Genomic DNA, 25,385 nt, shown 5'->3' with positions numbered 1-25,385 from the left:
AGTTGGAAGGAGGGAGGGGAGGGCTCTTCCTCTTCAGGCCCGATGGCTTTGGGCCTGTCCTTTCACTCTCTCCAAGGCCAGAAGATGATAGTTGGAAGGAGGGAGGGGAGGGCTCTTCCTCTTCAGGCCCGATGGCGTTGGGCCTGTCCTTTCACACCCTCCCAGGCCAGAAGATGACAGTTGGAAGGAGGGAGGGATGGGCTCTTCCTCTTCAGGCCCGATGGCATTGGGCCTGTCCTTTCACTCCTTCCCAGGCCAGAAGATGACGGAAGGAGGGAGGGAGGGGAGGGCTCTTCCTCTTCAGGCCCGATGGCATTGGGCCTGTCCTTTCACTCCGTCCCAGGCCAGAAGATGACAGTTGGAAGGAGGGAGGGGAGGCTGAGACATAGTACATGACTCCATGGTGGGCAAACATCTTAAGTTCTGAGAACACATGGAGCTGTTCTTGCAGTTCTCAACTGCTCCAGGGCTCTCTTTTTTTTCCTTTTTGCCTTTTTTTTTCTTAAAAAAAACCCCCACAGGAATTGCTACCAAGGGTGCAACTACACAGTAGAAATAATTCAGTTTGACACCACTTTAACTGCCATGGCCCCATCCTACATAATCCTGGGATTTGTAGGGTTTTAGCCATCAGCATCTGCATTCATTGATAGAGAAGGCTAAGGACCTTGTAAAACTATGAATCCCAGGATTCCCATAGGGTGGAACTACAGTACATAAAGTCAAACTGCATTTCTACAGGGTAGATGTAGCCTAAGTCAAGAATCCTCTTAAGTCAATGAATTAATCTTTTAAATAGAATGAAGCTCCTCCTTTGCACCAGTTTAACATCAAAACAATACCATGCACGAATGTCTCTCAATACCAATATCTCTCAAAACTCCTGAGCTGGGTTAAGGGTCTCAGTGGTTTTCAAAAGGATCCCTACCGAGTACATATTTATGCTGAATCGTCTTCTCAGGATCACAGTAAGTGAGATTTCCTCAGTTCATGAAATATCTCCTTGTGCCTGTACAGTCACCAGTTGACCTATCTTGTGCCTTCCTTTTCTGTCCTGCCAAGTGTTAGCACTTAAACTGTGAATAGAATGTACAGTTTAAAGTGACCTCCATCCATGATATCTGTTGCGAGACAGTCTCATAGTCTCATTTCAACAGACCTTTTGGAAATTCCTTGTCATGGTTTCCTTATATGAAATTAACTCAGTACTGCTACATGTATTGAGCAGGACAGGCACACCTATGGTGATCCTGATGTTTTAGGATTTCATTTCCCATCAGCTTCAGAGAGTCTGGCCATTGATGAAGGTTTATGGAATGGTCAGCATCTGAAGGATCAAATGTTCTCCAGCCCTGCCATAGATCAATTGTAGTTCTTATAAATAATGAGAAGTGGAGCTTGTAAGACATCTAAAAATCAATTGATTTCACATGAATAGACATGGTCCTTTGGCACCTTATACATTAACATATTTATTATAGCCAAGCTTTCATTGACTACTGTCCTGTACATATTCATCAAATATTAATCTGAATGACATATGTTATATGAAGACTGGAAATGGCAGAACCTCAAGTTGATTGTTTGTTTAAACAAATATCTCCAAAATATTGCACTTGAAGACCTTTTTGAGACTGTTAGTTTTTAAATTCATTTTTTTTAAATTAAACATTTCTAGTTAAATTTTCCCCACATAGACACACAATAAGGTCCTATAGTCTAGACAAATTCACTAGAAGTTTCTGCTGCTCCAGAGACTAGGACCCAGAGCAATAGATGCAAATTACTGGAAAAGAGATTCCACCTCAGCATTAGGAGGAACTTCTTGATAGTAAAAGCTGTTTGAGAGGGGAACACACTCCCTCAGAAGGTGGTGGAATCTTCTTCTTTGGAGGTTTTTAAACAGACACTGGATGGCCATCAGTTGGGGGTGCTTTGGCTGTGTATTCTTACATGCCCAGGGGTTGAACTTGATGGCCCTTGAGGTCTCTTCCAATTCTGTGGCTGCATTTGCACTGCCAAAATAATCCAGTTCTACACTGCTTAACTGCCATGGGTCCCGGCTATAGAATTCTGGGAATGGTAGTGTCTTGTGACACCAGAGCTCTGCATATGATACAGTCTATGATTCTAGAAGCCAGTTGATCAATACTGCTCACAGTAAGAAGAAAGAGACAGCATACAAATTTCTAAATATAATTGTCAATACGGTGGACCCTTAGTATCCACTGGGGTTTGCTTCCAGAACCCCCTATGGATACTAAAATCCATAGATGCTCAAGTCACGTTAATTACAATGGATAGCAAAATGGTGTCCCTTACATAAAATGGCAAAATGGAGCTTTGCTATTTCCACTGGTGGTGCAGTGACTATATACCTGTACTGCATCCAGTCACAGTGCCAAGGTTATAAGTTTGATCCCAGCCAGGGACTCCAGGGTTGAGTCTGGGATACTTCCACAGGTCAATAAAATAAGTACCCAGCTTCTTGGGGGCAATTAGCTTACACATTGTAAACTGCACTGATAAACAGTATAAAAATATACTTGCTGTTGCTATATATGTGTGTGTGTTCAAGATGTGAATGCTCGAATCCATAGATAAGAAGGGATGACTATACAATTAAACTAAGTTAAATACAACATTTCATACTAATTATGTGCTGGGTTTCAACCATACAGTATAAACAGTTCATTGTATTTCCCATAGAAACTAGAAAAACTTAAGTATTCCTCTTGCTGGAGTGAAACTTTCCTATCTTGAAGCTATGCCAGTTGATTTCATACAGGGAGCTTTTGCTTTCTGCAGTTGTTATTGAGCCATTTTGGAAGATTACTTTGTCAAATGTAAGAGGCACATTAATCAAGGTGTGTAGGAAACAACTAGAATCCAGTTTGGTATTTTCTATAACCTTTTCTATAACAAATGTGTTTCAGACTCTTTTAAGGAATCTAATTGAATCACTGATGTTTGGGGGGGAGGTTAAATCCTAGTTCTAGCATACACCTGTGGAGCATGTTACAGTGATCACAATGAAACAAATCAAATGTAAAAATTTTAATAGGTAATTTCATTATAAGAGGATAAATATAATATCCAGGAAAACTTTTTTTAAAAGCTTGGGACTCGCTTTTTTAAAATAAAATTGCTATACTGCCTCAGGGTTCATCATTTTTCTAAAGAGATGCAACTGAGAGTGGATACACACTAGCAAAATAATCCATACCCACCTTGTGCTGTTTGAACGCACAAAGTACAACCATTTTCACAGTGAAAGTGCTTCATATCGGCTTAATACATTTATAGAAATCACTTTTTACTCTACAGGTTTAGGAATAAACAGCTTTTTAAATGTGTGTCCTGCACCCAAATCAGGATAGGGGTAGAATCAGAGGGGTAGAGTGATTGAAGCCAGAGCAGGAGGGTGGGTGGTTACCTAGCCTTTTTTTTTTAACCTTCATTTCCAACTGGGGGATGTGTGTTACATTTGTTTGAATATTTATTATTTTATTACATGATTGGATGAGGAGAGGGGGGAGGGAGTGTAAGCATGCTCAGACATCAGTCAGAAGAGTGTCTAACTGGACCAGGAGTGGGTAGGAGTATCAGATGAGGGAGTGATGAAAGAGTGCATGCACACTCCCCCAATGATTGAGTAGGATTCTCACTGGGGCAGGTGGGGTATTCCTTTGTTCATTCATGATTACTCACTGGAGCACAAAGTGGGGTGGTGGTGGATTGGATGGGGGAGACATCCAATGAGAGTGCAAGGTAGGTGGTAGGATTGACACGGAAATAAGAAAGGCACTTCTTTTCTAGATTCCATTGCTTTGAATGTAAAATGTTCACAACTGAGATTACTCATTATGAGAATACATTTGCATCCACATTCAACAGAAAATCAGTTAAATTTTATTGGCATCTTATTTCCCTAGCACTCTGTTGGATATTTGGGTTGGGGTGAAGAATTGGACTCTCATCACCTGACAAAAGAGTGAAGAGAAACCTAGGGAGCTGGGTGTGTTTATCCTGGACAAGAGAAAGTTAAGAGGTGATATTATGGTCCTGTTTAAAATTTGAAGGGGTGTCATATTGAGGATGTAGCAAGCTTGTTTTCTGCTGCTCCAGAGTATGGGACCCAGAGCAATGAATTCAAACTGGAGGAAAAGAGAACCCATCTCAACATTAGTAAGAACTTCCTGACAGTAAGATCTGTGTGGTGGAGTCTCCTTCTTTGGAGTTTTTAAAACAGAGGCTGGATGGCCACCTGTCAGGTTTACTTTGATTATGAGTTCCTGCAGGGCAGGGGGTTTGGACTGGATGGCCCTACGGGTCTCTTCCAACTTTATGATTCTATGACATGAGAGAGTGGGAAGTCCTTGATTTACATTCAGTTGCAAGAACCAGATAGAGTACACCTATCAAATTTTGTTTAATGTTAAGTCAAGACTTCTTTGTATGTAAATACCATTGATTTAGTGAGTTTACTTTAACTGAGATTCATTTTTATTTTTACACCACACTTTTCATAATAGTAATTAAGGCTAAAACAATTCACATAAACATGCATGGAACAATAACGTACAGTAAAGTCTTCTAACTACAAAACTTGATAATTTGTTTTCACATCATATTTTAAAATTACTGTGGGATATGCAAAATGTAAACCTTTGTAGTATAGAATAGACCAGCTACAAACAGTGCTTTTCTGGTAGCCATTTGAATGCACTCTAGTGCACACTTCAGTTATCTCTCTTTCATTTCATCACTGATGAACTTTTAAAAGGCTTGTTAGTCATTATAATTGTTTTAAAAGCTTGTTGGAAAACCTTATATGTGCATATGTTTCATTTGAAGTCCCTGAAGATGAAATTACACTACTCATAATCAACTAAACATTGCCAGTGCTCTGTGGGCACTGGAATGCTTATTTCAGATTCTGATTACATATGCATTGGACTGTAAAAAAAAGAACTTGCTTGTTTCTTTACTTCTTGAATATGGCAATCAACATTCTGCAAAATTCAATTATTCCAAGCATGAGTGTTTCAGCTTTCTCAAAACATATAATATCTATAAAGCACTCTTTTTTATGTTAAGGTATATAGCAACAGTGATGATTTCATATTGTGTTTGGATGAAGAGGTGCTTCAATAGTTTTGCGAAATTAATAATAAAGCTTTTGGATTAAGTACTTTCCATGATGTCATAACTTGTTTATAAGTCCCACTTGTAGAGGAGAAAGGCAGGATAGAAATAAAATGAAGGAATGAATGTACTGAATTGGTATTTTATTTTATTTTTGTACAGACTTCATTGTGAAATTAATTGGCCTTGTTTTTTAAATTATGTTATATTATTGTTTCCCATTGCAATGATCCCCTATAGACTAAATTCCTGGAGAAACACGCACTTGTATAAAGTTGTAAGATTTATTGCCTGGTCACAAATATGAGCAATTTACTCTCTGTTGAATGAGACTAGGGTAGCCAAGTGTCCCGTATTATAATGGATGTCCTTTATTTGACAGACAGAAAGTTTGTCTCTTATTGGGCTGGCTGGTATCTCTTATTATAAGAGATGTCCTTTACTTGAGGGTTGTAAAACTTGTATTTTTGTACAGACTGAACAAAATAGCAAAAAAAACCCTCACATTTTGTGGTTTAGGCCCTTTAGAAAAATATGAAACCAAATAGCAGGATCAAGCCAGCAGGTCTGAAGCTCACTCCCATCCATCTCTCTTTTCCCTTAAAAGGGGTGCGTGTTTTTCCCTGAGCAACTCAACTACCAGCCAAAAAGGGTGGAGGAAGCAGAGTATAGCCATTCTTTGGCATGTGCATAGAGATTGCCTACCTACTTTCTGTTCTATATAGCACATTCCAGGTATGTTGATCTAGCAGATGAGAAGGGAGAGACAGCTGTGAATAAAACAAGAGAGTGTAGTTTTTCAGTCAGTCTATGGGTGGAAGCACATCTTAGTTAAATTAAATGGGCAGGAAGGAAAAAGGGTTATGTGTTTATTTGTATGTCTCTGTGTGAGAGACTATTCCTCTACAGAGCAATATTGCACTTAAAAAACCATGCAATTATACACATATCTACTCAGAGGTAGGCCTCAATGAGTTCAGTGGGAGTTACTCCTAGGTAAATGTCTAAAAGACTCTTAGAAACACATTTGTTTCCTTAGGGTAAAACAGACAGGCAAAATAAAGCGGCTTTCAGCTGCTTTGAAAATGGGATGTTTATATGATGCACACCTCCAAAGCAGCTGGAAACCAGAACAAAGTCATGCTCCGGGTCTAAAAACTGAAGCAAAAAGAAGCCAGGATACTTCCTGGAAAATGAGCATTTTCTCTGTTGTATATAAATGCACCAGTGGATGTAGTTACAACATACATCCAGGCATGCATCAGTTTGGCTTGGAGGTCAACCTCCACTACCATATCCCTGTTGTTTCTCTCTTCCTTAATTTTTACCCAAATGCTCTCAACTTGGTTTCCAGGATTTAAGTCATGGGTCTCTTCACACGTGTAAATATCCCTGACAAATAATTTTACCCCTCTTCCCTTTATGTTTGGTCTGTTTTTCTGAAATAGGTTATGCCCTCTAATACTACATTCTAGTCATGAGATTCATTCCCACCAGATTTCAGTTATTCCTTTATATCGTATTTGCTTTGTTGTGCTAAGAATTCAAGTTCATCCTGTTTATTTCCCAGGTTGTGTGCATTAGTATAGAGACATCTAAGACCATGGGCCAATTCCCTTATCTACTTTTTTAAAGTTTTTTTTCCTCCCACTGTTGGGTTCTTGTGCTATTTGCTGTGTTTTCTGTATAGCATTTGGTCTATTGTCTCAAGCACTTTATGCATTCCTGCCCTTGAGAATACTATCTCCCCTCCCCCTCACATAACTCAGTTTAAAGCCCTCCCAATCAGATCTGTTAGACTTTTAGCAAAAACATTTCTGCCAACTGCTGTGAGGTGCAAGCCATTCCTTGCCAGAACTCCGCCTCCTTGAAACTACACACCTTGGTCCAGGAAGCCAAATCGTTTCTGGTGGCACCATCTGCAGATCCAGCTGTTCACCTCCACTAGTTTTCTCCCCTTTCCTGGGCCATGCCCTTTTACTGGAAGGACAGACAAAATAACTACAAGTGCATCCAGATCCTTCAGGTTTCTTCTCAGAGCCTCATAATCCCTTGTGATATTCTGAAGGCTGTTCCTTGTAGTATCATTGGTTTCCATGTGGACCAAAAGGAAGGGATAATGGTCAGTGGCCTTGATGAGTCTTGTCATCCTGTCCATTACATTATGGATTTTTGGCCCAGGAAGGCAGGGCACTTCTTGAGACATCTTGAGACAATCTACTGATTCTGTACCCCTCAGTAGGGAGTCCCATACCACTACCACACACCTACTCTGAGATTTGGCAGAAACCATCTCATGTACTGAACTTTCCAAGGTCTCATGCAATGAGGACTGATACTGTTGCTCTTCTTGCTCCCCCTCATCATCACTGATAACAGAGAGAGCATCAAATTTATTCTGCAGCTCCATGGTCTGGTATCCTCTTGGTTGAATTCACAAAATGATCCCTTCTATTTCTCCTTCTACATGTCACATTCCTCCAGCTGTCTATCTCCTTTAAATGGGGACACATCCTCCCCAGAAACATCCCCTGTGTGTTCCTCACCCAGGACAGTCTTCTCCACTCTGCCCAAGAAATCCACATGTTCCCTGATATGTTGCAGAGTTGATAAACAGGCCTCATGATTGCTGGACCTTCTCTACCAACAGGGAAACCATCTTGCACTTGTTGCATGTGAAATTAGCCACATCTTTCAGTAAGAATGGAAATGAAATATGTTTTTAGCCTAGAGCTTGGCAGATGTAGGTTTTATTAATTACAATCTAAGTCAGTATGCCAACTATAGGCCTCTTCCATAATGATGCCGATCCATGGTCTGGTATCTTCTTGGTTGAATTACTACAATATGTCACATATTTTCTTACAAATTACTATTACAGCCACTAATTGAGCTATTAACTGTAACCAACTAAATGTGATGCATGACATTGCTTCTTAAGCAGCTGGTACATTTCCAGCCACAGTTATAGGTGCTGATGTTTACAGCTGTGAGGATCTACTTATTATTATTATTTAAAATATAATATATATATTATAACTAATGGACTATTATGCCCCACGTCAACTGTCCTTTATTTTAGATCTATGTGGGTGACTGAGGACATTCCCAGTTGTGCTTTGTATATATATTTAGGACATTTCATCCAGAAAGCTCTGTCATTGAAGGTGGCTTTTCAATTGGCTCAAGAAATGCATGATGTATGCCAAATGTAACTGCAAAATGAACATTATAAAAAGAAGCAAATGATATTTGTTTTCATGACTTCCTAGGAGTGAGGACCACTTATAAATATTGGTCGTGATCCTAAATCTGGATTGTAAGGTGTAAACTTCTACACTTTGATTCTATTATGTAAACTTTGATTGTCTTATGCAACCCTTGTTTTGGATGACAATATTAGTGTAACCTATACATAATTGCAGCACATGTGCAACTCTGTTTCTGTAACCATTCCGCTGAATAGAGCTGCTCCACAATTTGGGGGGGGGGGAATGTCAATTTGCTTCCAGAGGGGATTTTTTTATGCATAAGGTGCCAACAAAATATTGTCTGTTGTCTCCTAACTGGAAATTATGATACATCTTCCCACCCTTCCCAAGATTTGTTTTCTGTTAAGAACAAAAGGTATTTGGTCTTTGTCTGTTTCAGCACAGCACAATTAGAGCTGGTTGGGTTATGAGCACATAATCCATATTAAAAAGACTGACATTTCAACCATCAGTTATTTCATAGGAAAGGGGAAATGCTGAAGACCAAATCTCAGTCTTCTTTTTCCTCTTCTTGAACTTGTTTAAAGGTAGATACTGCACTTCAGCTGTTCAGCCAAGAAGGCAATCCACACATGTAGTTGGTCTGATTATTTTCAAATTGAGAAGAAAATATGGCTTGCAATGATAAACACAAATAGCATTAGTCCCACAGCCTAATCAGTCCCTAGAGTCCAATCATGCCCAGGCTATTTGTACCAGACATCTTGTCACAGTAGCTGGCACTCTTCTGTGTAGATGTAATAATTTACATCTCTTGTGTGTACAATGGCTCTCAACTTCTAGCCAAAACTTATTTTGAACTGTGATGTTTCTCTGTGTGAGGGGGGGGGGGGGGAATGAGGATGGGAATGATTTTATCCCTTTTCTGTCTTCCTGGGCTCCCCATGTGATACACCATAAATAAAAATGTTTTAAAACAGCTCTAGCAAGCACAGTTTCCAATCTAGTTTTAAGGCCCAAAGATCATCTTTAACTTTTTATTTATTAAAATACATAATTTGCATTACATCATTGAATCTAAAGGTGCCATATAGTAACACAAATTTAAAAACAATTTAAATTTAAAAATCAATTTATTGTATATACTCATGTATAAGGCCAGAAATTTTAGTCAAAAATTGACCCCAAATACCTGGGTTGACTTATCCACAGGTCAATGCAAGCACTGTATTTTAACTCATATGGACCATCCCCTTTCTCTGAATGGAGTGGTAAAGGGCAAGAGCTTAGTCCATCCTGTGAGAACCAAAAAGAAGCATGGTTCCCCTCTATACTCTCATCCATCCAGCCTTTAGGAAGAGCACAAACAATTATGCCTGCTATAATTTTATAAGTTCTTTGTCATCATTTTACTTTGCATCACCATTTGCATTCTTTGTTACATGCCCCTAAGTTTTACCCTCAATTTATCCCTGGGTCATATTAAAATCTATTATTTTGGCCCCCAACCCTGCCCTTGGCTTATACATGAGGTCGACTTATAGTTGAGTATATTCAGTAAAACAGTAAGAAATAATTTACAGACTAAAGGCATATTAAACATGTTCAGAACTTGGTTGTTGTTAAGTAGTGTCAAGTTGACTTTGATTTTTGGTGACCCTATGAATGAGAGGCTTCCAGGTTACCCTATCTTCAACAGCCCTCTTTACATCTTGCAGACTCAGGAATGTGACTTCTTGATTGAGTCTGTCCATCTGTAATGTAGTCTTTCTCCTTCCCTACTTTCACCTTGCCAAGCATTGTTGTTCTTTCTAGGGAATGATGTCTTCTCATGATATGGTCAAAGTACAACAGTCTCAGTTTAGTCATCTTGGTTTCTAGGGAGATTTCAGGCCCTATTTGTTCTAGGACTCATTGATTTGTCTTCTTAGTCATCCATGACTTCATAGTGTCCTCAGAACACTTCTCCAGCACCACATCTCAGATGAGTTTATTTTCTTCCCATAGCTTTTTTCACTGTCCAGCTTTTATAGCCACACACACACATACACACACACACACACACACACACACAAGCTGCAGCTTTTGAATTGTCTTCGGACAGCTGCATTTAGATCATGTTGCAATACTCTAACAGGGACATTTGCAATGCATGAACTAATGTGCCCATGTTATCCAAGTAAGGCTGGTTCCCAGCACTCTGAGGCATGGAGTCCATCTGCACCTCCAGTGACAGAAGTGGAACGAGGACTACGTCCAAGCTAGAAACTTAGGTCCAAAACACACTGCAGAAATAATCCAATTTGAGACTGCTGTAACTGCCCTGGCTCAATGCTATGGAATTCTGGGAACTATAATTTTGTGAGACGTTTAGCCTTCTCTGTCAGAGAGCTCTGGTGCCACAACAAACTACAGTTCCCAAGATTTCCTAGCACTGAGCCATGACAGTTAAGGTCGTCTCAAACTGGATTATTCCTGCAGTGCATTTTGGACCTTACTCCCACAGGTGAAGCACAATGCTTTTTAGGCACGTAGCCTACTCGGTTCTCAGATCAAAGAACTAGCAATCTACAGAGCTGCCATTTATCAGGATTCAATCTAAGTTCATTGTCCTCATCCAGATAATTACAGAATCCTAGTCCAACACCTTCACATGTTTCATTTGATTTTGACAATAAGGAGAAGTAGAAGTGACTGCGTTTGGAATAATGGATCTTCATTGCCTGCTAGAAGCTGGATAAGAACAAAGCCAGATTAGTGGCCTTTGGGAAGTTGTTCCACAAGTGAGGTGTTATTTTGTGTACCTCTTGGAAGGGTGGGACATTCCACTGAGGGTATCAAATTCCAGGGGGGGTTCATGTAGTTGTCTGTCAGATATTCCATCCCAAGCTAGTTAGGGCTTTGTGATATGTGGTGTCTCAAGTGCACATCAGAGAATGATCTGGCTGCTTCATTTTGCACTGGCTGTGTCTGAAAATTCTACAAGGCCTATGTCATGTACAGTGCTTCATAATTGTAAACCAATTAAGATGTAAACCACTTTTTGGTCTTTAAAACAAGTTGCAGTAGAAAGTTACTCACTACAGAAACAAGATTTTGTGGGGGTGTTGTTTTTTGTTTGATTGTTTGTTTTTCTTTTCTTTTACATAGGCTCAGGCTTTCCAAACATCTCAGAGAGTATAACCTATTAGACTTTTAAGTCTTAGCTAATTATGGCTAATTTAAATATTTTCATCTCATTTGTAATATAACAAAGACAGTGGCATGTATACAACATTTTTGTATATATATGGTTGGCATAATTCAAATGTATTTGTTGGAATGTATGGGGAATCAAAGGTTTTGATGTACCCAGCTAATTTCTAAATATTAGCTTGGGTTACTTGTGAAACAGTGACACATACACACAATGTTGTAATATAATATGCACAGTGGAAGTACATCCATGTTTCAGGGACTGTAGCAGTTTCAACGCAATGTGCTTTGCCTGGGAGGGGCGCAGCCACAATAAACACATAGGCATAGCTGAAAGAAAGGCCACAACTTTATTAAAGCAAGCAGCAAACAGAATAGGGTTGGCACATAGCATGAGGTCAGAATCTGGAAAATCAAACAACACCCCAGTTGTTCGATAACCGCAATGGCCTGAGCCAGGCCTGACGTTGGGATGACCTAGTGGCTATGGAACTCCATCTAGCAACCAGCATATTGCATGTATTTCCATGAGCCCCTAGTCACCGGGCCACGCAATACTGTTATGGCCCCCGCAATGGCCATAATGTATCCGCTCAGCGTACCCAGGTCCCCAAGGACTCCTGCTCCAGTGCTCCGCAGCCCTGGAGACCACTCCCCCCCAGATCCTGGCCTACGCTGCCGCCCCTGGTTGTGATTAGCAAAACACCAACCCTAAGGAGGGAGGGTGGGGAGCCGAGCTAAAATGGCCCTGAATGCTGGGCCACATGGCCTTATATAGGCTCAGGCTATGGGTGGGGCCGGGATAACATTGCTCCTCCCCCTCCAAGGCAGCACCAATCAGCTGCCTTGGAGGACTGGAAGGAGCAACCAACAAGAGGTCCTCCACGTGGCAGGAGTGGCCTCTCCACCAGAAGTTCCTCCCCCGGCCCCCAAAGTAGCCAATCGCGTGCCTTGGCCACCCCAGCAAAGCATGCTGGGGCACGCCAAGGCCCTGGCCCAATGTTGGCGCAGCCTCACCGGCGGCAACACAGCTCACCAGGTAAGCCTAGCAGCCGTTCTTTGTACTCAAAAACACAGTACATGAACAGTTTGCACCCTACTCAGTAGAGGTAGTTAGAGTGCATTTATCTACACTGTAGATAATGCAATTTGGTACCACTTTAACTGCCATGGCTCCATCCTATAGAATCCTAAGAATCCTTATAAAACTATAAATCACAGGATTCCATAGGATGGCTCAAAAGCACTTAAAGTGATGTCAAATTGCATTATTTCTACAGTGCAGGTGCACCCTGAATCACAATACAACAGTTTCCCCTCATATAGGTGGTAATGGCTTCCATTCATTTCTATTAGGAAAAGTAAAGGGACATATTCATAGAGAACACAGTAGTCAGCTTTCTTTACTAACTCTAGCCTTTCAAAATCAAAACTGTATAACCTCATTGTGGATTTTCTGTTTCGAGGTCACTAAACTATAACGATGCACCAGGAGAGTCAGATAGAAAGTTGAAAATTGTGTTTTGCTTATAGCTGAATAAATGTAAATAATTAACTTTTCCTCCCCCTGTTTTCACAGCTTGTAGGCCAGGATTTTACAAAGCATTTGCTGGGAATATAAAGTGCTCCAAGTGCCCTCCACACAGTCAAACATTTGTGGAAGCAACATCTGTGTGCCAGTGTGAAAAAGGTTACTTTCGAGCTGAGAAAGATCCACCAACTATGGCATGTACCCGTAAGTTTGATTCAACCTGGTGCTTGTAATTCTACCCTTGTTATCTAAAAGAAACAAAAATGGCACTTATTTTATATTCCTCTCACAAAAGCTAAGATTATGAGAGCATATTTTTGTTAATCAGGAATGCAAATCAGGTTTTCATTGATTCCCAGGGCTCCTTTAAATTAGTAAAATATTCTCTTAAGTGTATTTTAAAAACTGCAACACAAAATAAAGCAACAGCTTAGATATTAACAGAATGTCCAAACATTTCAAATCTGTTTACCCATATATGTAATTTACAATGGGCTGTGACAATTTATACCTTAGTGCAGGATTTCTATCTGGTTAGAAAGAAGTGAACTGGAAGACTACCATGGATGCAGATCAATGACAAATGGGAAAGATGAAACAGGCCTTAATACAAATGTTAGTCCCAACTATAGTTAGTCTCAATTAGAGTAGACCCATTGTAAATCTCATTAATACAATTAGTATACAGTATTGTATTTGGGACTAACAGTTGGATTTATGCTATTGCGAATGGAATTACTCTTACAGAATGGATTCATTAGGATCACTTCACAGTAAATAAAATGGTTCCTTTAAATATTATATTTTCCTGCTTTTCACAGGCTTGAACAGAACAAATATCTCTCTGACACATAGGCATAACAAATTAAGTATCCTAAAGTGATAATGGGGGGAAAGACATTTAATCAGTCATTCTGGGCATATTTGAAACCTCTAACATTTCTGTCCTAATTGCTTTTTTCCTTGTTATAAAATAAAAGTTACAAAAGTGAGTGAACATGCACATATTCTGCAATATATCTATAATGTATGTATCTTGAGAATGTCCTTGAGAAGATAAATACCAATTCTTTTTAAAATAACCAAAAGCAGGTACATTGCTTAGAGTTTAAAATGAAACTATAACATCATGGATCAGGATCAAATGACCAATTAAAACAAAATTAAACGATTCCAATTCTCCTCAGGCTTCCCTAAAGGCAAGTAGTGTAGTCCAGCTGTGTAAAACGTAATCTGGAACTTGCATTAAGGAGCCAAATGCACAGTTTTATAACTTCAGTCTGACATCAAAGTTCAAAAGAACAAGAATTAATATGTGACTTTGGAAGTCATTTGAAAACTAAGGCTAAAAACCACCTGACCTACAGGCTTTGCAGGCAATCATTTTATGCTATGATTATGCTGTCTACCTCCCCAGATACATTCCCATCTTAATAGGATGGCTGATAAACAGTATGCCCCCTATTTTAGTTGTTAGTTGAATATTGGCTAGCAGGCATCATCCTATGGAACTGGCAACAGTAAGAATATATAAAATAATTTTCCCCTTTGGGTTTTATCTGTTTTATCTTCTGTTCCACTCATCATAAATTACAACTTAATTAAATTCTAATTCCAAACTCTAAATATTGACTCAAGGGCTGCATCTGAACTGCAGAAATAATCTCATTTCACACCACTTTAACTGTCAGCTGAATGCTATGGAATTCTGGGAATGGTAGTTTAGTGGAGCACCAGATCAAAGGAGCACCCAACCAAACTACAATTCCCAGTATTCCACAACATTTAGCCATGGCAGTTAAGGGGTGTCAAACTGGATTATTTCTGCAGTACGGATGAAGCCAAGTAGAATTTCTTGAACTGATTGTGAAATTGGAATGTGTGCCAACTTTCAATACATGAAAGGCATCCTTGAATGAAGCGCAAGCTATGATGTTATTTAAACATGTGTTCCTTCTGATTTGTTTTCTGTTAAGCTAAATATAAATGTATATATATAAAACACATATATGTATAACATATGATAATATATTAACAGTTTTTGTAACAATTTTTGTAACATGCAATAAAAAAATACATCAAAGGCATATTCTTCTATCTTTGCAGGTCCTCCTGTAAAGATAAGAGAATTTTAGATATGGAGAGCTAGTTGAGGGTTTAATAGGGAGACTTATAATGCTATGTGGTAGCAAAATTTATTCTCCATTTTCCTATTTTGTTTAACCTTAAACAAGTAAATTCAAAAAGAAAGAAATAATATTTCCAGATATTTATTGAGCTATGCCAACAGGTCTACAATGCCCCTGGGAATTATTCTACATAAGGATATATTGTCACTTCTAGGATATTCCTAGGGGAGTTGAATGGCTATATGTAAAATTCTGGAACATCATTCCCTAGGGCAATCTACCTGGGTTGATAAAGCACTGGCAGCCTGGCTATTTTGTTTGAAGAAAAGTGAAAGCTAAGGGAGAGGGAAATCACTATTACCTCTTCATTATAAATATCCACCACAGTGTTATGTCTTCATTGCAATCTTTGTCCAATCACATACAGATAGTTTTTTGCCACATTTTGTCAGACCATAAGTAATCATTAATAATATATGAACTGAGCACGAACAAATGAATATGGATGTAAATATTTGCTTATTACTTTCTCACATGCAAAAATGAATAATTTCAGAAGTTGCACCCAACTGAACAAGAGTATGAATTTTTGTGTATTTTTGATTGATTTTATATAGTGTGAGGGAAAATGGTTTGTGAAATAACTTGTCCTTTGTGTATAATAACTTGTCATTTGTGTGCAAGAATATTGTTTATAAAACTTTATGCAAAGGAAGTTGTCAAAGAAAAAAAGCCCCATAGTTGTGACTATTACTTATAACCATATAAAATAACTTCAAAAAGGGCACATAGAATCATAGAGTTGGAAGAGACCACAAGGGCCATCCAGTCCAACCCCCTGCCATGCAGGAACTCACAATCAAAGCACCCCTGACAGATAGCCATCAAGCCTCTGTTTAAAGACCTCCAAGGAAGGAGACTCCACCACTCTCTGAATGAGTGTATTCCACTGGCAAACAACTTTACTCTCAGGAAGTTCCTCCTAATGTTGAGATGAAATCTCCTTTCTTGAAGCTTGCATCCATTGTTCTGTGTTCTAGTCTCTGGAGCAGCAGAAAACAAGCTTGTTCCAGCCTCAATGTGACACCCCTTCAAATACTTAAACAGGGCTATCATTTTATCAATTAACCATCTCTTTTCAAGGCTAAACATACCCAGCTCCCTAAGTCTTTCCTCATAAGGCATGGTTTCCAGGCCCTCTACCATTTTGGTGGCCTTCCTTGGGACAATTTCTCAACATCCGTTTTGAATTGTGGTGCCCATCCTATGCATTTCATTTCTTCTACCTAAATGTAGTATCTTACATTTCTCCCTTTTGAAGTTCATTTTGTTAGTTTTGACCCAGCTTTCTTATCTATTCAGGTCATTTTGAATTTTGATCCTGTCCTCTGGGGTATTAGCTACTCCTCCTAATTTGGTGTCATCTGCAATTTTGATAAGTATGCCCCCAGTTCTGTCATCCAAGTCATTGATAAACATGTTAAATAGCACTGGGCCCAGGACAGAACCCTGTGGCACTCCACTGGTCACTTCTCTCCAGGATGAAGAGGAGCCATTGTTGAGCACCCTTTGGGTTCGGCCAGTCAACCAATTACAAATCCATAATTAACATAAGTATGGACATCATAAGCAGAGTGAAAATTCAGATGAGGGGGATACACCTTGGACATGTCATCATCTAGAGGAGAAAAGTAACTAACACTAGTATCCTGTTGGGGCATTTTGTGTTTGCAAATGGACTTACATGTGCAAGAAATAGAATTGTGAAGATGTGCAATTTCTGTGTTCAGTATAGGTCTGCTGCTCCATAGCCAGCAAAGGGACCGACATGCAATGGGACACCAATGGATATAGGAACATAATTTTATAAATAACGTTGCTCTTCTGTACCTCCCCTTGAATCAGGAATGGGAGTAACTGGTTGGTTTTCCTGCACACAAGAAACCCATCAATTTGGTATCCTGATATCTCCCTCATATGCTTCTTCTCTGGGACCTCTGTAGAAAGCTAGAGTGCTACTAGAAAACCATTTGCCCTTCCACTTCTAGATTCACTATTTTTAGGACAGAGTAGGAATTTCTTAGGTGCCTTACACATTGACTGAGGATCATGTTATTTTTTGCCTGCTTCATAAAGTAAGTAGTGAGGGTGGAGGAAACAAATATTAACCTTGAAGTGCTTATTTTGGCCTTTGTTAACGGGCGCTTCTAACAGCCCACTAAAGGCTAAAAAGATATATTAAGGGATCACTGATGAAGGACTTGCTGATTAATGTTTGCCATATGACCAACCAGCAAAAGGGACTTTAGGAAGATCATCTATCCTTGGTTGCTGACAGCTGGACCTCATCTAGAGCTGGATATCTGGGTGACTGCTGGCAAACAAGGCCGTCTCAGCATAATCATTCTGAGAACTGACAAAGACAAGATGCATCTTAATCTACATGAGAAATGGTGGCATTAACCACAATTTCACTTTTTAGCCTAGATGCCTTTCCCTCTTTATGGGGGAATACCTCTTGTCATCTGAAGAGTGGACTGCTTATGTCAATGATAGAGAACCTTTTACAGACAGAGTGCCCAAACTGCAACCTGGACCCCATTTATTTATTGCAAAGTGCCATGTCCCTCTGGCTTTCTAGTAAGAAACTCTGGCAAACTCTATGCTAGGGCGACAGCATATGTGCCCACAGAGAGGGCTCTGAGTACCACCTCTGGCATGCGTGCCATAGGTTCACCATCACTGGCTTATCTTATTTGATAATATTCTTGCTAAGTGTCTTCATTCCAGTTTATTTAATCAACAAAATATGCACAATGAATGCCACATACACTGTCTTACCAGCACCATCTTGTCTTGTCATTATTGCATTTTCTTACTAGCCTACTGGTGAATGGTACAGTACCTTTTCCCCTGATATAACTAAATTGGACTATGGAACTCAATGAGACTCAGTTGGCCCCACTTATGCCCTCTGTTCACTAGCAGGAAAAGACCTCTCTATTTAAACAGGCCATCAGCCTTTAAGTGGTTAGAGAAGAAAGACATGGTATGGGTGTAGTTTGTTTTCAAATATTTAACTATTAATATCTTAAAGTAATTATTTAATTGGAAATTTTGCTTAGTGCTTTTTAACTTGTGTATCATATATTGTTTCAGCTATTTTATTGTAACTTATATTGTAGACCACTTTGAATCCCATTTTGGGATATAAATCTATTAAATAAATAAATGACAGGATAATTTAATTAGTTATACAAGCTGGCTTGCCACCTTATAAGCAAAGAATACCATAAATTAATATATTAGTCAGTTCATAAAAATACCATGACTTGTAACCCAGACTTTGAAGTTCAGTTTTCCCAGCAGCAAACCATATTTCAATTCAAGAGCTTTCAAACAGTGAAAACATTGAAATTCTGGACCATGCCAACCACTACCTTGTCAGGATGCACAGAGAAGCCATTGAAATCCACAAACACCTGGACAATTTGAACAGGAAAGAGGAAACCCTTAAAGTAAACAAGATTTGGTTACCAGTCCTGAAAGATAGCAAGATAAAGACTCAACAAATGCAAATGAGAACTCTCCTAGTAGACAATGAACACTAATTAAGCAGACATTAATCCTCTTGTGCAGACCCTCACACCCTGAGGACTGCCATTAGCAACAAACAATGTACATGCAAATCACTCCTGCCTTTCCAGGTCTCACAATATATATAGCCAAGTCCTTTCCAGGCAAACATTCTCTGAAGATGCCAGTCACAGATGCTGGCAAAACGTCAGGAAGAAAATCTAGAACATGGCCACATCGCCCGAAAAACCCACAAACAATCATTGGGTTTCACTCATATCCTGGAGGTCTGCTGCTCAGAAAAGTAATACAAATTCCTTAAGGTATATCAGTGTCTTGGGTGTATTCCATGCAGGTTTCTGGCTTCTTGGCGCCATATAATATTTTTCCATAAGATAAGTCACATAGGGGTTAGTCTAATTATTAGACTCTTACTATACATAACTGAAGTAGACAATATATTGGATGTATACAGTTGAAATACATTACTCATTAAAATTTATTAGTATTCTTGCTTGCCTAAACAAAATAAAAGGAAAATCCTTAGCATTTTACTCACTGATGTCTATGAAAAGGTTATGTCTGCCAGTTTTTTTCACTGTGACATATAATCTATGCATAATTTATAAGTGATAGCAAAGCAATCAGGCCACATTCATAAAAATCCCAATGACACATAATTTAGCAAAATCTGAGGATTAGAATTAATTGTCTCTCTTTGTTCCAAGTTCTAAATCTTAGTAAATGATTCACTGCATGTCATTGCAGCTTAATATTTGCATGAAATCACAGTTTCGATGGCGTAATTTAATGGCAATTAAAACCTATTTAATCGTCATGCAAATTGGCATGAGGGCCCTTGAGTATGAAGGGTGTCTATTTCTTCAGTGTCTGCAGGAGGACATTTATAAACTTTTGAACACTCCTATCACATTTGATAACAATTTTCCTATTCATAACAATATGAATAAGAAATTATCATTTTGTTCAAAACAAAGACCTAAATCCTGTGTACATATCTTTGCTGCACATAATTATTAAATGATCATCAGCAAATTGCAAAAAAAAAAAGAAAGAAAGAAAGAAAGAAACTAAAACGCACACAATAATTTCTGCACTGCTTTCCTCCCTTCTTTTCAGGTGTCATCAATATAGAATTATACATTTAACAACTAAATAAATAAAGATTTGTGAAGCCATTTTGTCACTTATTGAATCTTATTGAATCTAAGATTATTTGGGCCTTCTTACTCGAACCTGGGAATGCAATAAACTAGACTCTGATTCACACAATGCATATTACATAGATAGAAATGGACCTAGCCACTCCATGATACAGACAAATATTAGCAAAATTAATTGAACTGGCCAGTTAAGGATGCTGCATATGTGGTAGCAATCTGTTTCCCTAGCTTTTGAGGAATTAGGTCTACAGCTAAGTCCTGTACCACTCTGTTTCCTCTCTAATCCAGAGCTTTTAAAAAAGAATTAAATCCTGGAGAGCTGCATTAACCTTTCCTTTATAAACAAGTGAGCACTATCCAAATTTCCTTTATGTTTAGTAAGCATGACCTAAGGGGATCAGCTATTTTGGATCTCATCCTAACCAACAAGGATGACCTAGTTAATGGATTGCAAGTGGTGGGATCCTTAGGTGGAAGTGACCATGTTCTCCTGGAGTTTGTTATACAATGGAAAGGAGAAGTCAGGCATAGTCAGACACGCATTCTAGACTTTAGGAGAGCGGATTTCAGTAAACTTAGAGAAGTATTGAGGAAGATCCCGTGGACTGAAATACTAAAAGAGAAAGGAGTTCAAGACGGATGGGACTTTCTCAAAAAGGAGATACTGAAGGCAAAAATTCAAACAGTTCCAGTGAGAAAGAAAAATGGGAGGTGTCTCAAGAAACCAAGATGGATGACTAAAGAACTTTCAACTGAGCTAAGTTTTAAATGGGTCATGTATAAGAAATGGAAAAATGGGGAAATCACCAAAGAGGAATTCAAACAAATAGCAAGCCTGTGTAGGGGTAAAGTCAGAAAAGCTAAAGCACAGAATGAACTCAGGCTTGCTAGAGAGTTTAAGAACAAAAAAAAAGGCTTTTTGGATATGTCCACAGCAAAAGGATGAAGAAGGAAACGGTAGGGCCACTGTGTGCAGAAGATGGCAAAATGCTAACAAAAGACAGAGAAAAGGCAGAATTACTCAACACCTTCTTTGCCTCAGTCTTCTCAGAAAAGGCAAAGGGTGCTCAACCTGAGGATAATGGAGCAGAGGACAGAAAAGAGGAATTTCAGCACAGAATAAGTAAAGGAATACTTGTTTAACCTATTATTTATTATTATTATTAAACTTTATTTCTAAAGCGCTGTAATTATACACAGCGCTGTACAAAGTCGGTAAAATTAAGAGAATATAAAAGCCTGCCCAAGGCGTACATTCTAAGATAATAACAATTAAAAGAGGAATAGATAAAATTACCATATAGAAAGGAAAAAACAGATTAAAAACATCAAATATCAAACAAATCACATCACATCAAATATTGTCAGACAGCCAGATAACAATCACAAATTCCCTGAGAACGCTTCCCTAAACAATATGGTTTTCAGCTCAGCTTTAAAGCTGGTTAGGGAAGTGATGAGCCGTGCATGCAGAGGAAGACGGTTCCAGGAATGAGGGGCAGCTAGAGAGAAGGGACGGATCCGGGATGGGGCAGAGGAGATCCTGGGTTGAGAGAGGAGATTTTGGCTACCAGAGCGGAGAGTGCGAGTAGGGATGTAGGGAGAGAGAAGATCAGTTAAATAAAGAGGGGCCAGCCCATGCAGGGCTTTAAAGGTGAGTAGCAAAAGTTTGTACCTGATGCGGAAAGGAAGAGGGAGCCAGTGAAGGGAAGACAACAGAGGGGAGACATGATCATAACGGCGAGCGAGTGAAATAATGCGTGCAGCTGAATGCTGAACAGAAATTAATGGGTGGAGGTAAGAGAGAGGAAGCCCTGCCAGGAGGAGGTTACAGTAGTCTAATCGTGAGACCACTAGGGCATGGACCAGTGTTTTTGCGGTGGAAGCTGAGAGATATGGACGGATTTTGGTGATATTATAGAGAAAAAATCTACAGACTTTGGCTGTAGTCTGGATCTGAGGGATAAATGACAAAGAGGAGTCAAAGATGAAACCGAAACTGCGGGCTTCCTGGACCGGCTGGATCGAGATGTTATTGACAGAAATAGAAAAGGAATAGTGAAGGGTGGGCTTAGGAGGGAAAACAAGAAGCTCAGTCTTGGACATATTGAGCTTCAGACGCCTAAAGGAATACTTGTTTAACCTAAATGAATATAAGTCTCCAGGACCAGATGAACTCCATCCAAGGGTATTAAAAGAGATGGCAAATGTAATATAGGAGCCGTTGGCAATAATCTTTGAGAAGTCCTGGAGAACAGGAGAAGTCCCAGCAGACTGGAGGAGGGCAAACGTTGTCCCCATCTTCAAAAAGGGGAAAAAAGAGGATCCCAACAATTATCGTCCAGTTAGTCTGACATCAGTACCAGGAAAGATTCTAGAACAGATCATTAAACAGAGAGTCTGTGAACATCTAGAAAGCAATTCCATAATCACAAAAAGTCAACATGGGTTTCAGAGAAACAAGTCATGCCAGACAAACCTTATCTCTTTTTTTGATAAAATTACCAGCTTGGTAGATGAAGGGAATGCTGTGGATATAGTATATCCTGATTTCAGTAAGGCCTTTGACTAAGTTCCCAATTATATTCTTGCAAACAAGCTTTTAAAATGTGGGCTTGACAAAGTAACTGTTACATGGATTTGTAATTGGTTGACTGGCCGAACCCAAAGGGTGCTCAACAATGGCTCCTTTTCATCCTGGAGAGAAGTGACTAGTGGGGTCCCCCAGGGCCCTGTCTTGGGCCCAGTGCTATTCAACATATTTATCAATGACTTGGGTGACAGAATTGGGGGCATACTTATCAAATTTGCAGATGACACCAAATTAGGAGGAGTAGCTAATACCCCAGAGGGCAGGACCAAAATTCAAAATGACCTGAATAGACAAGAAAGCTGGGCCAAAGCTAACAAAATGAAATTCAACACGGAGAAATGTAAGGTACTGCACTTAGGGCTGAAAAATGAATTGCACAGATATAGGATGGGGAACACCTGGCTGAATGAAACTACGTGTGAAAGGGATCTAGGAGTCCAAATAGACTATAAGTTGAATATGAGTCAGCAGTGCGATGCAGCAGCTAACAAGGCCAATGTGATTTTAGGCTGCATCAATAGAAGTATAGTGTCTAGAACAAGGGAAGTAATAGTGCCACTCTATTCTGCTTTGGTCAGGCCCCACCTGGAATACTGTGTCCAGTTCTGGGCACCACAATTTAAAAAGGATGTGGAAAAACTGGAGCGTGTCCAAAGGAGGGCGACTAAAATGGTGAAAGGTCTGGAAACCATGCCCTATGAGGAATGACTTAGGGAGTTGGGGATGTTTAGCCTGGAGAAGAGAAGGTTAAGAGGTGATATGATAGCCCTATTTAAATATTTGAAGGGATGTCATATTGAGGAGGGAGCAAGCTTGTTTTCCACTGCTCCAGAGACTAGAACACGGAACAATGGATGCAAGCTCCAGGAAAAGAGATTCCACCTCAACATTAGGAGGAACTTCCTGACAGTAAGGGCTGTTCGACAGTGGAACAAACTCCCTCGGAGTGTAGTGGAGTCTCCTTCCTTGGAGGTCTTCAAACAGAGGCTTGATGGCCATCTGTCGGGGATGCTTTGATTGTGATTTCCTGCATGGCAGGCGGTTGGACTGGATGGCCCTTGTGGTCTCTTCCAACTCTACGATTCAATGATTTTATGATTTTAATCCTCCCTCCCTTCTGTAGCCCAAAACTCAAATGTCTGGATGACATTTCTCATGCTGACTGTTTTGAAGGGAGAATAAAAAGAGATTAAAATTTCTAATGTTACTCAAATGACACGTTATGACATTTAATTTTTAAATAATAGGTATAAAGAAAAAAATCTGTATGATCTATTCTAATTTATTACTTAGAATGAAACATATTAATTGGAAAAGCACACATAAAATTATAGGTGAGAATTATATTGTATCATATTACTTGGCAATGGTATTTAAAACCATCTGTCTTTCTTTCACAAACTAGTTTCTGGATCTCAATCTTCTGAAAAGTGTTCATGTTCAATATTTTATAACACTTTAGGATCTGCTTCATCCAATGTAAAAACCTTGCAATCTACATATCAAATCTCTCTTGAGTCCTAACTTTGGGCAGAAACAGACAGCCCTAAAGGGGCATCTTGACACCACCCCTTTGATCGCCAGATTGACACTGTGGCAACCACGCACCACAGCCCCAATCCAGCTTTCTGCCAGCACAAAAAGAAGCAGCAGAAAGGCATTCTTTTTGAGCCAGCAAAAAGGCTTTTCTGATGCCTCCACAACTTTGCATATAAACACTGCACCGCTGGAGCACTACAAAGCTGTCCACCAGACGGCTTCATAGAGGCTTTCTGCCAGCTTGGGGGCATGTGTCACCTAAACAACACTCCCCCACACTTCTGGGGAGCTACAAAAGGTTTGTCTGCTTCACCTCTTTGAGTTGAAACTGACTCTGTTTCTTATTATTATTATTATTATTATTATTATTATTATTATTATTGAATTATTCATGTCTGATTTTGTCCTGAGTTTCTATAAGACATGTTACATGTTCTCTGTGTGAAAGGTAAGATTACTGAATTGTCTTCCTTTTCATAGGGTTCTAAGCTGTATAAAACAGGAAGGTTTTTTCCCCCTTTCTATATCTAAATTATTCCACTACTGTATGTTCAAGGTAATTTGTTTGAAACACTGGATTTGTTTCAGTAATTCAGAAAAGTGTGATTTGGAGATCTAAAAAAAATCCATTAGTACTCATAGAAACCTCTTCATTTTTTTTTTTTAACTTAGGACCACCTTCTGCTCCAAGGAACATTATTTTTAACATAAATGAAACAGCTCTCATGTTGGAGTGGAGCCCACCAAGTGACACAGGAGGGAGAAAAGATCTTACCTATAGTGTCATTTGTAAGAAATGTGGATCTGATACCAGCCAATGTGAAATATGTGGAGGAGGGATCCGATTCATTCCAAGACATACTGGGCTAATCAATTCGTCAGTGACTGTACTTGATTTTGTGTCCCATGCGAACTACACTTTTGAAATAGAAGCCATGAACGGAGTCTCTGAATTAAGTTTTTCACCCAAGCAGTTCACAGCTATCACAATTACCACAGACCAAGATGGTGAGTTTATGCTATTTGTGTTGTCACTAATTTAAAGTTAAAGTATATATAACAGAATGCAGTTAACAGTACATTTTGTGAATTATCATAAGTAGATATCTCTTTAATTCTGTCTATTCAGAGCATTTGCTTTTGCATAGTACTGTTTGAAGGAAGAGGTTTGATTTCATTGTAAGATTACATAGAAAGTGTTTATTAAAACCAGACTGATCAAGTGATAAAGTGTTACATTTGCTGAAATTAATATAATGTTGACATCTGTGATTAATT

The 25,385-nt window shown here is 39.2% G+C and overlaps 1 protein-coding gene across 1 annotated transcript in view; it reads left to right on the top strand.

The window, feature by feature from the left end:
- LOC121917219 (ephrin type-A receptor 6-like) overlaps positions 1 to 25,241 on the top strand; it is a 309,408-nt gene extending 284,167 nt beyond the window's left edge. The window contains exons 4-5 of the mRNA XM_042442975.1: positions 13,135 to 13,290; positions 24,780 to 25,241. Coding sequence (XP_042298909.1) covers positions 13,135 to 13,290; positions 24,780 to 25,150 — 527 coding nt within the window. The 3' untranslated portion in view covers positions 25,151 to 25,241. The remainder of the gene's footprint in view (positions 1 to 13,134; positions 13,291 to 24,779) is intronic.
- Positions 25,242 to 25,385: the final 144 nt, after the last annotated feature.

Source organism: Sceloporus undulatus, unplaced genomic scaffold, assembly GCF_019175285.1.
Source record: "Sceloporus undulatus isolate JIND9_A2432 ecotype Alabama unplaced genomic scaffold, SceUnd_v1.1 scaffold_13, whole genome shotgun sequence".
Taxonomy (NCBI): domain Eukaryota; kingdom Metazoa; phylum Chordata; class Lepidosauria; order Squamata; family Phrynosomatidae; genus Sceloporus; species Sceloporus undulatus.
Note: the sequence above shows the minus strand (reverse complement) of the source record. Positions and strands in the feature narration are given on the sequence as shown.